This window comes from Capricornis sumatraensis, chromosome 21, assembly GCF_032405125.1.
Source record: "Capricornis sumatraensis isolate serow.1 chromosome 21, serow.2, whole genome shotgun sequence".
Classification (NCBI taxonomy): Eukaryota; Metazoa; Chordata; class Mammalia; order Artiodactyla; family Bovidae; genus Capricornis; species Capricornis sumatraensis.
This window is the reverse complement of record NC_091089.1, coordinates 23,385,809-23,400,705: the sequence shown is the minus strand read 5'-3', so window position 1 is coordinate 23,400,705 and position 14,897 is coordinate 23,385,809. Positions and strand designations below refer to the sequence as shown.

General features: G+C 43.5%; 1 protein-coding gene across 2 annotated transcripts in view; it reads left to right on the top strand.

The window, feature by feature from the left end:
- The window catches only part of FHOD3 (formin homology 2 domain containing 3), a 529,299-nt gene that overhangs the window by 225,086 nt on the left and 289,316 nt on the right, over positions 1 to 14,897 (top strand). For both annotated transcript variants that reach the window (XM_068993855.1, XM_068993854.1), the window contains exon 4: positions 11,553 to 11,620. In XM_068993855.1, coding sequence (XP_068849956.1) covers positions 11,553 to 11,620 — 68 coding nt within the window. The remainder of the gene's footprint in view (positions 1 to 11,552; positions 11,621 to 14,897) is intronic.

Genomic DNA, 14,897 nt, shown 5'->3' with positions numbered 1-14,897 from the left:
CAGGTAGCAGCTGTGAGGCTCCCCTCTTGCTGGATTCAGGTGGGCTCCACTGTCCCTCCCTGTGCTCAGCATTTGGGGTCTCTTTTTCTTTTGCATCACCTGATACTCAGGCAGTGTGCACACATGGAATTCCCTCCCTTGGGACTTGGGATCCATGAGCACTACACAGTGTCTCAGGTAAATATGGAGGGTCAGAGGACTTCTAAGCTCTGCTCCATCATCCACAAGCTGAAGCCAAGGGTGCATCTGCACCCACGTACACAAACCCAGAGACATGCATGTGAGACCTACGTAGAGCAGAGCCTGCAGACATTGATGGCAGACTGGGGATGCACCAAGATTATCAGTCATCCTCCCGGAGGAAGCGTTGCTTCACCATGTAACCCAAGACTGAGCATCACACCTGAATACACAGGCTAGAAGTAGGACTTCTTAATGTTCAGTAGGCCTGCATCCAAGAGAGACATCAAGCACATCCTTGGGAAGCTGGCAGGCCATCCTCTGCTCCTGGGTGAGCCCTTCACCCTGTCTCTGGTCTAAGCTGAAGAGGAGGCCAGCACAGCCATGGTGAGTCTGACTTTGTGTATGGTGAGGCCTGGATGCAGTATAAAAGGAACACCCAGTTCCTTGAACTCAGAGTGTCGCCCAGCATTTAAAGCTCCAAACCACACCACCCGTGGCCTGGCTAGCCCAGCAGCAAGGAAGCCAGGACCTGGACTGGGGAGAAGCACTGCTTCTCCTTTGGCTTGTGTAGGCCTCTCGAGCCCATCAAAGGGCTGTCAGCAGTCTTTGGTTTGGCTATGATGTCTGACGTGGGAAAACGTCTGCTGGCTCCTCTTCTACCAGCAGGAATTGTCCCTCTTCATAAAATGACAAATTGTCATTTACAAGCATCCTTGGTCCCTGATCCTTCCTCCCCTCTAGGTAAGCAGTGGTGTCTCCTAAAATATATGCTCATCAACAGAACAATCAGGTAGGGCAGAGGGGCTGTTCGGTACCATGCGTTTTTTAAGATCGATGGCAATTTTGAGTTTCAGTTACGCACTGTGGTTTTATTTTATACCATAATGTTGGTTCTTTCTAGAGAGGTGATATCCATTGCCTTTTCAAAAAAAATCAGTACTCTAGAGTAATATTTCTTTGAATGAGTATTTGGTCATTTAAATCTCAACCATGAGAGTGGTGATTCCAGTGTTGTTCTCATAGGATATGGGGGCCAACTCATGACATTTATTAAAATGTTTATTACATAGAACAAGGAAAGGTTTGCAGTACTTTGGGAGAGGGTATCTTTGGCCATAAAAATGAAACTTTGCTGCCTATCACTTTTATGAAAGATTTAAAAATTAAAAAGCTACAATTTAACAGACACTGGGTAGAAGGATTTCTGAGGTACACCTCGCCTAGGGCTTTATAGCTTATGGAATTAAAAAATGAAGTATTTCAAAGGATATTTCAACCAAAATATATAAATAAAGTTATTGCTCTTTTGAGCTTTGATTTTAAAAAAACATGAAAAGTTACAACTTGCTTTCAGAAGTCTGTTTGACAATTTTCTCACATTAAAGACATAATTATTATTTGGAAACCATACAGTTTTTTTCAGCTTTGTTTGAAATGTTTGTGCCTAGTCATGTCTGACTCTTTGTGACCCCACAGACTGTAGCCCGCCAGCCTCCTCTGTCCATGGACTTTTCCAGGCAAGACTACTGGAGCAGGTTGCCATTTCCTACTCCAAGGGATTTTCCCAACCTGGGGATCGAACCCTCATCTCCTGTCAGCAGGCAGATTCTTTACCAGTGAGCCACCTAGGAAGTGGAATAGATAATTATTTAAATAAAATGTATAACTAATTTTTAAAAAGTTAGAGACAATTGGAATGAAAATTGCTTACTCCTTGAACAGAAATTGCTGTTTGTTTTAATTAAGACAACTGGCAAAAAAAAAAAAAAAAGGACAGGGAGAGATTTCTGGCACCACTCAAGGGTATGCTTGGCATTTGTTCAGGATGTTTCTCATCAAAGGCTGAGGCCTCCCTGAGATCTTCTGTCCTAGTGTCGCAGAGAAGTTATTTGTGATGTCCTGGAGGTTAAAGACACAGAGAATGCACACCAATGAAAAGACAGATGGGATAAAAACAAGTTTCAACTGTATCTACAAGAAACTCTACATAGACAGGTTAGAAATAAAAGGATGGAGAAAAGATAGACCATGCAAACCCTAACCAAACACTCACTAATCATTTACGTATTGGAAAAGTAGACTTTAAAAAGGAATATTTCCAGGGAGGAAGAGAAACATTACGTGGTGCCTGTGTGCATGTGTGCTCAGTAGCTCAATCATGTTTGACTCTTCATGACCCCGTGGACTGTAGCCCATCAAGCTCCTCTGTCCATGGGATTTCCTAGGCAAGAATACTGGAGTGGGTTGCCATTTCCTCCTCCAGGGGATCTTCCTGACCCAGGGATCAAACTTGTGTCTCTTGCATCTCCTGCATTGGCAGGTATATATTCTTTACCACTGTGCCACCTGAGTGACTGATTACATGGTGATAGATGGTCTATTAACCTAAAATCCATAGCCTTACTAATTGTGAGTATGCTCAACAGTTGAACCTCAAAGGACCTAAAGCAGAGGCTCGTAAAGCTGAAAGAATAAATAGAAAAATCCAGTAACATAAAGATTTAAATATTCCTCTCACAGTAAAATATACAATCGTGAACGTGAATGTGAAGTCGCTCAGTTGTGTCCAACTCTTTGTGACCCCATGGACTGTAGCCTACCAGGCTCCTCTGTCCATGGGATTTTCCAGGCAAGAGTACTGGAGTGGATTGCCATTTCCTTCTCCAAGGGATCTTCCAACCCAGGAAATGAACCTGGGTCTCCCACATCATAGACAGATGCTTTACCATCTGAGCCACAATAGATAAACAGAAAATTGATTAAGAGAAGACCTGAATAGTACTATCATTCAACTTGACCTAGTGAATATTTATGGAATGGTTCAGCCAATAACAGCAGAATACACATTTTTTTCATGTGTCCATGAGACAGTCATCAGGATAAACCATATTCTGGGTCACAAAATAAACCTTAATAAATTATAAATATTTGATATCATAACAAAGCATATGTTTTCACCATAAAGAAATTAAACTAGAAATTGGTAACAGAAAGATATCTGGAAAATCCTCATATGGATGGAAGCTAAGCAGTAGCATAGCTCCTAAATAAACCAGAGATTGACATCAACAACAAAAAACTCCACAGGTTTAAGTTATTCCCTTTTGAAATGAATGAAATGTTCACAACCATTCAATTTTGAATGGAAAGAAAAGAAAAACAATATATGTAAATTTTCAGAATGCTGCTGAAGTGGTGCTTAGAGAGAGATTTATAGCATTAAATACTTACATTCAATAAGAAGAAAGTCCTCAAATCATTGAAGTTTTCACCATAAAAAACTAGAGCAAAAGAGCAAATAAGCGAAAAGTAATCAATAAAATAGAAATCAGAAAAGCAATGAAAAATGGAATGAAATTAAAAGCTGATTCTTTGAAAAGATCAATAAAATCTATACCCTTATAGCCTGAGTGACCAAGCATGAAAGAGAAAAGGCAGATCACCCATATCAGGGATAATGAGAAGCTGCAGTAGTCAGTGAAAGGATAAGGGAGTATCATGAGAACAGCTTTTGTTCTCGAATGATATTGAATAATCCATAGCTTAAAACCTTTTATTTCAGGGAATTCCAGGTGCAGGTAGCTTCATTGGAGAATTCTGCCAAACATTTAAAGAATCAGTAATACCAAGTCTGCACAAACTTATTCTTGAGAGAACACTCCCAGCTCATGAGGTTGGCATCACCTCAATGTCAACATCATCACAAGAAATGAAAACTGTAGATTAATGTTCCTCATGAATATCAATGTAAAAATCCTCAACAAAACGTTGTAATTCTCAACTGAATTTTTTTCTAATCTATTAATACTTAATCCCTATTTGAACCCTCCTACTCTGTTGGTGGGAATGTAAATTGGTGCAGCCACTATGGAGAACAGTATGGAGTTTCCTCAAAAAACTAAAAATAGTTGCCAGATCCAGCAGTCCTACTCCTGGGCATATATCTGGACAAAACTACAATTCAAAAAGATACACGCACCCTTTATGTTTATAGCAAGACCACTTATAGTAGCCAAGACATGGAAAGAAGCATCGACAGATGAATAGATAAAGATGGGGTACATATATCCAGTGAAATATTACTCAGCCATAAAAAAACAATGAAATAATGCCATTTGCACTAACATGGGTGGACCTAGAGATTATCATACTAAGCAAAGTAAGTCAGAAAGAGAAAGACACATACCATATGATATCACTTATATGTGGAGTCTAAAATACGATATGAACTTATCTATGAAACAGATTCACAGACACAGAGAACAGGCTTGTGGTTGCTAAGGGAGAGGGATGGCATGGGAAGTTTTGATTGGGAGTTAGGGACTAGCAGATGCAAAGTGTTACATATAGAATGGATAAACAACGAGGTCCTGTTGTATAGCACAGGGAACTATATTTAATATCCTGCAATAAAACATACTGGAAAAGAATATGAACAAAAAATATTAAAACAGAATCACTTTTCTATACACCAGAAGGTAACATAACATTGTAAATCAACTATCGTTCAAAAAACTACTTAATCTTCATTTTACTGATTATATTGATTATAGCACCAAGTGCTAAAACCTTCGCAGCCAAAACGCAGCAAACCATAATCTTCATTCACATGAGTTGGAAGCCATGATAGATCACTGGTAACTAAAGGAGACTCTAACTGGGATAGTGTTAATCTCTGGAAGACATGTTTCTGCCTGTCGTTTGGTGTTACATGAGCAAGAACGTCTAATGCAAGCCTTATTATGTTGTAAAGAGGTACCTGGAATTGAATCTCTCCTCTACTGATGGCCTTCCTGGACAAAAAAAATCTGCCCTTGCTTGCATTTGAGAACTTTATTCTTATTAGAAGTGGTATTGGCTAAAAACAAAGTCTGTCCCTCTGAGGTTTCAGGTTCTGATATGTTGGCTGTAGAAAGTGGAGGAAGAGTGATCTCCCAGGGACCTGGCTTCTAACTACAAAGGGGATGCAGTTCACTCTATTCACTTCAGTTCAGTTGGTCAGTCGTGCCCAGCTCTTTGTGACCCCATGGAGTGTAGCATGCCAGGCTTCTTGGTCCACCACCAACTCCTGGAGCTTACTCAAACTCATCTCCGTCGAGTTGGTGATGCTATCCAACCATCTTATCCTCTGTCATCCCTCTCCTCCTGCCTTCAATCTTTCCCAGCATCAGGGTCTTTTCAAATGAGTCAGTTCTTCACATCAGGTGGCCAAAGTATTGGAGTTTCAGCTTCAGCATCAGTCCTTCCAATCAATATTCATGACTGATTTCCTTTAGGATTGACTGGTTTGATCTTGCAGTCCAGGGGACTCACAAGAGTCTGTTCCAATACTACATTTCAAAAGCATCAATTCTTTGGCACTCAGCTTTCTTTATAGTCCCACTCTCACATCCATACATGACTACTGGAAAAACCATAGCTTTGACTAGACAGACCTTTGTTGGCAAAGTGATATCTTTGCTTTTTAATATGCTGTCTAGGTTGGTCATAGCTTTTCTTTCAAGGAGCAAGCGTCTTTAATTTCATGGCTACAGTCACCATTGGCAGTGATTTTGGAGCTCCCAAGAATAAAGTCTGTCACTGTATCGATTTTCCCCATCTATTTGCCATGAAGTGATGGGACTAGATGCCATGACCTTAGTTTTATGAATGTTGAGTTTTAAGCCAACTTTTTCATTCTCCTCTTTCACTTTCATCAAGAGGCTCTTTTGTTCTTTGCTTTCTGCCATAAGGGTGATATCATCTGCATATCTGAGGTTAATTGATATTTGTCCCAGCAATCTTGATTCCAGCTTATGCTTCATTCAGCTCCACATTTCCCATGATGTTCTCTGTATAGAAGTTAAATAAGCAGGATGAACATATACAGCCTTGACATACCCCTTTTCCTATTTGGAACTAGTCTGTTGTTCCATGTCCGGTTCTAACTGTTGCATCTTGACCAGCATAGAGATTTCTCAGGAGGCAGGTCAGGTGATCTGGTATTCCCATCTCTAAGAATTTTCCACAATTTGTTGTGATCCACACAGTCAAAAGCTTTGGCATAGTCAATAAATCAGAAGTAGATGGTTTTCTGGAACTCTGTTGCTTTTTTGATGATCCAGCGGATATTGGCAATTTGATCTCTGGATCCTCTGCCTTTTCTAAATCCAGCTTGAACATCTGGAAGTTCATGGTTCACGTACTGTTGAAGCCTGGGTTGAAGAATTTTGAGCTTTAGTTTGGTAGCGTGTGAGATGAGTACAATCATGTGGTAGTTTGAGCATTCTTTGGCATTGCCTTTCTTTGGGATTGGAATGAAAACTGACCTTTCCCAGTCCTGTGGCCACTGCTGAGTATTCCAAATTTGCTGGCATATTGAGTGCAGCAATTTTACAGCATCATCTTTTAGGATTTGAAATAGCTCAACTGGAATTCCATCATCTCCACTAGCTTTCTTTGTAGTGTTGCTCCCTAAAGGACCACTTGATTTTGCATTCCAGGATGTCTGGCTTCAGGTGAGTGATCACACCATAATGGTTGTCTGGGTCATGAAGATCTCTTTTTTATAGTTCTTCTGTGTATTCTTGCCACCTCTTCTTAATATCTTCTGCTTCTGTTAGGTCCATACCATTTCTGTCCTTTATTGTGCCCATCTTTGCATGAAATGTCCTTTTGGTATCTCTGTTTTTTTTTTTTTTTAAAGAAATCTCTAGTCTTTCCCCTTCTATTGTTTTCCTCTATTTCTTTGCATTGATCACTGAGGAAGGCTTTTTTATGTCTCCATGCTATTCTTTGGAACTCTGCATTCAAATTGGTATATTTTTCTTTTCTCCTTTGCCTTTCACTTCTCTTCTTTCTCAGCTATTTGTATGGCCTCCTCAGACAACCATTTTGCCTTTTTGCATTTCTTTTTCTTGGGGATGGTCTCGATCAGTGCCTCCTGTACAGTGTCATGAACCTCTATCCATAGTTCTTCAGGCATTCTGTCTATCAGATCTAATCCCTTGAATCTATTTGTTACTTCCACTGTATAATGGTAAGGGATTTGATTTGAGTCATACCTGAATGGTCTACTGGTTTTCCCTACTTTCTTCAATTTAAGTCTGAATTTGGCAATAAGGAGTTCATGATCTGAGCCACAGCTCCCAGTCTTGTTTTTGCTGACTGTATAGAGCTTCTCCATCCTTGGCTGCAAAGAATATGATCAGTCTTATTTTGGTATTGACCATCTGGTGATGTCCATGTGTAGAGTCTTCTCTTGTGTTGTTGGAAGAGGGTGTTTGCTATGACTAGTGCATTCTCTTGGCAAAGCTCTGTTAGCCTTTGACCTGCTTCATTTTGTACTCCAAGGCCAAATTTGCCTGTTACTCCAGGTGTCTCTTGACTTCCTACTTTTGCATCCCAGTCCCCTATAATGAAAAGGACACCTTTTTTGGGTGTTAGTTGTAGAAGGTCTAGTAGGTCTTTCATAGAACCATTCCACTTCAGCTTTTTCAGCATTATTGGTCGGGGCATAGACTTGGATTACTGTGATATTGAATGGTTTGCCTTGGAAATGAACAGAGATCATTCTGTCATTTTTGAGACTGCATCCAAGAACTGCATTTCCAACTCTTTGTTGACCATGATGGCTACTCCATTTCTTCTAAGGGATTCTTGCCCACAGTAGTAGATAAAATGGTCATCTGAGTTAAATTCACCCATTCCAGTCCATTTTAGTTCACTGATTCCTAAAATGTTGATGTTCACCCTTGCCATCTCCTGTTTGATCACTTCCAATTTACCTTGATTCATGGACCTAACATTCCAGGTTCCTATGCAATATTGCTTTTCATAGCATTGGACTTTACTTCCATCACCAGTCACATCCACAACTAGGTTTTGTTTTTGCTTTGACTCCATCTCTTCATTCTTTCTGGAGTTAGTTCTCCACTGATCTCCAGTAGCATACTGGGCACCTGCCCACCTGGGGAGTTCATCTTTCAGTGTCCTGTCTTTTTGCCTTTTCATACTGTTCATGGGGATTTCAAGGCAAGAATATTGAAATGGTTTGCCATTCACTTCTCCAGTGGACCATGTTTTGTCAGAACTTTCCACCATGACCCGTCCGTCTTGGGTGGCCTTACATGGCATGGCTCATCGTTTCATTAAGTTACACAAGGCTGTGGTCCATGTGATCAGTTTGTTTAGTGTTCTGTGATTGCGGTTTTCATTCTGTCTGCCCTCTGAAGGAGAAGGGTAGGAGGCTTATGGAAGCTTCCTGATAGGAGAGACTGACTGAGGGGGACACTGGGTCTTGTTCTGATGGGCGGGGCCATGCTCAGTAAGTCTTTAATCCAATTTTCTGTTGATGGGCGGGGCTGTGTTCCCCTCTGTTGTCTGGCCTGAGACCAAACTATGGTGGAGGTGGTGAAGATGATGGCGACCTCCTTCAAAAGGTCAGGTGCACGCAGTGCTGCAGTCAGTGTCTGTGACTCGGCAGCAAGCCACCACCGACCCATGCCTCCACCAGAGACTCCTGGACACTCACAGGCAAGTCTGGGTCAGTCTCTGTGGGATCGCTGCTCCTTTCTCCTGGGTTCTGGTGCCCACCAGGTTTTTTTTTGTGTGTGTGCCCTCCAGGAGTCTGTTTCCCCAGCCCTGTGTAAGTTCTGGCAGCTCTATGGTGGGGTTAATGGGACCTCCTCCAAGAGGGCTCTTGCGATACCCAGGTCTACTGCACCCAGCGTCCTTGCCCCTGTGGCAGGCCACTGCTGACCCTGAGGAGACACTCCAACACAATTCTGGCTCAGTCTCTGTGGGGTCTCTGGGTGCTTGTGTGCACTAGGTTTGATTGAGCCCTCTCCTCTGAGTGTCTGGCGATTATGGGGTTTAATTCTGAACGCGATTTCACCCCTCCTACCATCTTGCTTGGGTTTCTCCTTTGCCCTTGAGCGTGGGGGATCTTTTTTTGGTAAGATCCAACGTTCTCCCGTTGACAGTTGTTCAGCAGCAAGTTGTAATTTTGGAGTTTTCGCAGGAGAAGATGAGCGCACATCCTTCTACGCCACCATCTCTATTTCTTACTCATGTCTTTTGAGGCCACACATATGTTAATACTTTAGAGGTCAACTTGTGAGTCATTGGGCCTCATTTTTTAGGGTCTGTGATGAATCAGCTGTCTACTTTGGGGATGGTTGATTCCTTTGGAGTCTTCCCGGCTCCTTGTGTTCAGGAAAACAAGGAGTGATTCTCAGTCGAAGCGCTGCATAATTATCAAGTGACTGGGGATTATTGCATATTGTATTTACAGGTGGGGGACTGCACAATGGGCAAACACTAGGAGGCCTTGGGGTCAGACCCTACAGAATCCTGCCTCTGCCCCTTAAGCTGTGTGTGTAGGTTGTGAGTCTGGAGGAGACTGGCCTGCCCCAGGAGCAGAGAGAACAGGTGTCTGCTGCACGATGAGTTGGTATGTGGTGGGGGGTGGGGGCGGCAGGGCTGTGTGACCAAGGGATTGGCAGGCCACAGAGGATTTGGAGTTTGTTACTCAGTGCCGTGGGCAGCCACTGAAGGGTTTGAATGGGGGCAGGGATGTTTTCAGGTGTTGGTTTTCACCTTGTCCTTCTGGCCTTGGTCTGGAGGATGGGTGAGAAGAGGGGAAGTGGGCAGGTTGTCCATAGGAAGCCCTTTGAGGAAGCTATTGCCATTCAGAGGCTGAGCCAGGCCCATGCTCCATCATTTTAAGTCTCTCTCAGATGGGAACCTTCCATCACCTCAGATGGGGCACTTCTAGAGCCACAGTGCAAAGGGGCATGTCCTTCTCACAACCAGACTTCTGCTGAGTCGTTTAGATCTGTGCATTTCATCCCCTTCCACTCACACATGAGGAGAACCACCTCCCCCCATAGGCTGGTGTTGAAGCCCAAGATTGCCTACCATGCAGGTGACATTACTTTGAAATCTATAATTCTAAGTATTTTAAGTAATTTTGCATTCCACTGCACCGTTTCAGTGCTGGATTTAACACACACAACCATCTTCCACTAGATCTACTATTATCTGTTCCCCTCTTTGGATAAGGAATCCAAGGCTTAGAGAGGTAGTATACTTCGCCCAAATCACATGCCAGGTTGAAATGCAGGCCCTTGGATTGCTTAGTCTTTGCTCTGAGTTCATTCTTCACTACTGTACCCTCAGTGCCTAGAACAGCGCCTGGCAGGTGCTCAGTAAATGTGCACTGGATGGTTTATATTGGGGCGCTCTGACACACAGTGTTAGGAACCCAGTCCCGGGCACCTGAGCCACCTAGGAAGCTGAGCGGAATCCACGCTTCTGGGAGTCTGCATGCACCGGTAGAAGTGGCTGTTCCCTGCATTCTCCATGCCTTCAGCACATTCTGGCACCGCCCCTACTGACCAGTGAAGACTTGGGGCATACCCATCTGCCACTTCTGCTCACTGTAACTGCTGGAGGGTGGGTCTTGGATCAGGCTCCCCTCCTCATGCATGAGGCCTGGCCCAACTAGTACATGTTACATGTCACTGGTTATAGAATTCAACCTGAGCATCGAGCCCCAGAATACTGACAGGGGCTCCTGCATCTGCCTTGCTCCAGGCCAGGACTCATCCTTGAACGTGTCTCATATGAGGGAGAGTCCAGGTACAGGCAGAGCTAAGGCTAGGTCCCTGCTGGAAGGGTTGGCAGCAGGTGGGGACCAGTGAGTCCATAGAGACATCATGCTGCTCTTGGTTCTCTTGAGGTGAACATCAGATTCCATGGAAAAGGAAGCAGTTTGAAGCTTCCTGAGCCGGGCTGTAGAGAGGATGGTGATGCAGGTCTGTGAGATGAGGAAACAGAAGGATGAGTTCCATTTTGACTGTGTTAATTTTCCTGATAGAGTTGGGTATCAAATATCAAGTCTGTGGTGGTGGTTTAGTTGCTAATTCATGTCTGACTCTTAGGACCTCACGAACTGTAGCCTGCCAGGCTCCTCTGTCCATGGGATTTTTCCAGGCAAAAATACTGGAGTGGCTTGCCATTTCTTTTTCTAGGGGATCTTCCCAACCCAGAAATCGAACCTGGGTCTCCTGCATTGGCACGCAGATTCTTTACCAGCTGAATCACTATGTCTGTAAACAGCTGGAAATCGAGCTCTGGAGAGAGGGAGGTGAGGGCTGAGGGTGCAGATCAGGGCACTTCCCCACACTCAGAATCCCCTCTTCCTGCCTCCTGTAACGCCTGGACTGTTCTTTGCACCATTAGAGGTGGGGCTGCATCCTGAATGAAATGAATTTGTTTTACTCACCTTTCCAGCAGAAGTTCTGTAATTGCTCACACCCTGTCTCTGTTTTTACCATCTGTTGAGTCAGCTTAATGAATTTTATATGGTGTGTTCTTTATTTCAGAAAAACTATACAACTCCACTGGACGAGATTTAAGAAGGGCCCTCTTCTCCCTGAAGCAGATATTTCAGGTAAAAACAAAACAAGCAAACAAACAAAAAAAAAAACAAAGAATACTGTCAGGTTCTGTTTTTGCATTGCTGTGGGATTAGATGCAGACAAGTTTACACCTTTTACTTATTACAAAAAGAGAAACGCTTTAGAGTACAAAGTAAATTTCGGTCAAAATATCTGTTAAGAGTATTTTTACCATACCAAATATTTCAAACAATAGGAAGTAAAGAAAACATCATCAGAATCATAATATTTTTCCATGTTTACTTCAGATTTAAAAAAAAAAAAACCTACTACAGATGTAGTTGAAGTCTTCTGCTCGATACTGGCCACCCTCTTGGGGTGTTTTCTCTACTGAATGTCAGATATAGTGTTTGCTGTGCAAATGCACATTTCTATACTAGCGGTGCATATTCGCCCACAATATGTGAAATTCTTTTGTGTCAATTGTATATGCATGATTTCATGCAGCATGTGTCCTGAGGCAGTTTACTTAGAACGAGGTCAGTGTGGGCATGACCCAGGTAGCTCTGAGAAGGAAGCACAGTGTGTCTCGTTCATCGTCTGTTGGTGGACAGTTGCGTTCCTCTCCAGGGCTCTGCTGTTATAAACCATGCTGCTAGGGACACGCCCCCTTGTGTGCATGTGCCGGCATCTCTGTTAGGTTCCATCTTATCCTTTGCCCCAAACTTTCCCTCTGCTTCTCCCCGGGGCAAGTCACGAACTTAGTGAAGAGGTCTGGGACTGGGGTGCAGGCAAACTCCAAGCTGTCACCCACAGGAGAGTTCATGGGAGAGAGACAGAGAGCCAGGGGCAGAGAGTGAGGCCACCGTGCCAGGGCAGCGTCAGGAAAGGCCGGATGAGCTTCGTGGAGAAGATGGCGTTTGCATTGAGCTCGTGTCTGTGTAGGTTCATCGTTCTTACTCGCATGATATTAGACTCTAGGGTGTAGTCAGTCCATTTCTCTTTAGTTCCCATCTCCTTCACATCCTTAAACAATGTTCTGTCAGTGGTAGCTCCAGCCTGAGTGTCCGTCTCCTTCATGGATGTTTCCTGTCTCAGGGGGATTGGCAGAAAGGCAGGCCAACAGGCCATCCTCCCTGCACGTTCTCGTCCCATTTTAAAACCTGCTCAACTGTTCATGCCCTCATCTTTTTCCCAGAGCAGAGCCCTTCTCAGTGACGGTGTTTTTGGAGATGAGTCTTCATTTCTCATCTTCCCACACTATAGGTATGACCTCGAGTCACCGTTGTCCCTTTAGATTGTACATCTCAGAAGTGCCTTGAGGTTTGGGGTCAGCCTTGGTTCAGGCCGTTTCTTCTGGGAGAATTGTAACAGCTATTGTGGACACTGTTCAGTCCTCCACGACTCAGTCCATCCTCTAGCTTCCACCAGAGGGGGCTCACGAAGTCCTTCTCATGCTGGTTCCATGTAGCCTTCCGGGTTACGTCTGAATCTCTCAGTACAATGTCGAGGCCCTCCGGCCCTGGCCTCTGCAGCCCACCTCCCTGTCCTTCGCCTCAGTGACATTTCACTGTGATTGTGTTCTGGGAACAAGCCATGCCCTTTCCCTTCTGTACCTTCACCCTGGACGTATTGCTTCCATCCCAGGATGGTTCCTCCCCACATCCACTCCCCATGTCTCTCAGTTTCCCTCCCCATGTCTCCTCCTGCCAGGGATTCTCTAGATGAACCCTCACTGCAGTCAAGGGCTCTCCAAATACCTCTATTCCTGTGCTTACCTCTGGAATAGCACTTGAGATACTCTAGCTTGCTTGTCTGAGTCCAGTCACCTATGAGCTCCCTGGAGTCCATCCCTGGCTCTTTGGGGCCTCATGCGGTGGCTGATGCTACTGATGAACAATAGATGAACAGACCAGGCAATTGGAAGATTCTTCTCAAGGGTGTCTGTCTTCAGCCTTTCCTCTCTTTTAACTGAGTAAATGCTTCGCTAATTACTTGTCCCCAAGTTTCACTTCCCATGTATTCATCAGTGTCTCCCTGCCTCTTTTTTTTTTTCAATTTCAATAAGCTTTCCCCTGCCCCCCTAAACTTACTTATTTTTAATCGAAGGAGAGTTGCTTCACAATTTTGTTTTGGCCTCTGCCGTACATCAACATGACTCAGCCATAGGTATACATGTGTCCCCTCCCTCGTTAACTTCCCTCCTATCTCCCACCCCTTCCCACCCCTCTAGGTTGTTACAGAGCCCTGGGTTGAGTTCCCTGGGACATACAGCAAATTCCTATCAACTGAACAAAACAGAACTTCTTTACCTTCTGTTATGTCCTTCTCTTGTACTCAAGTTCCTGACAGCGGTTGGGCTGGACTCTTACTGCCGGAAGTCCACAGGCATCACACTCCACACCCTCACTCTTATAGCCCTTCAGCCTGCCTGCTGTTTCCATTGTTCAGCTTTTCCATTGTTCACCTCACTGAGTATCCAGTTGGTGGCAGAACCACACAGAGAAGAGCTCTTCCAAGTAACTCTGAAACATTGCAGTTTGTGAATTTGGGGTGGAATATACTCTTAGAAGAAAAAGAACCACGCACACATGCAGATCAACTGTTTATAATAATCATTTTGCTGGTAGTAGTGTTAGTATTGCTATTCTGATACTGCAGTTTGTGTGTTTTCTAATTTTGTTATTCTTAGAGTTCTTAAGGATTAGGGTTCTTAGTGTGTGGAAGAAAGTTGATAGAAAGATAAAACAATTAAGGTAAAAAAAACTCTGGATTTCTGAATTTAATTAGAAGTATTGAAATGAACCCATGGTGTTTATTAGCCTAACAAACTTGCAAAAAAGTATATTTCTAGCACTAAGTTTATTGAAAAGTACTAGAAGCAATGATCAACCCATTAGCAAAAACCACTACCAGCACAGAGATTGTGGTCTTAAAATACTGAAAGGAACCAGAGTTCCTTGGAGAAATAGCTGACTTCAAGTCTGGCCTAGGAAATGGGTAAAATAAACTTGGAACATATTATTATACAGATAGCAAGGAAGCTATCAAATATGACTAGGATTATTGGCAAAGGAACTTGGGAGCATGTTGACGGGTCTCCCACTGGCTGGCTGAAGATGGACAATATAAGCATCAACAAGCATGATAATTACAGTGGACTGAAGCACATCGGCTTAATCTACATTGATGAGTTCGTAACAGTACTTAAGAACAACAATGAACTGGTTAGCAATGGAAGAAAGATGGCGGTGAACCAGCCCTTTATTTTGAAAAATGAGTAAAATTCTAAAATTACACATTTATCTTACTTTTTCCTATATGAGCTTT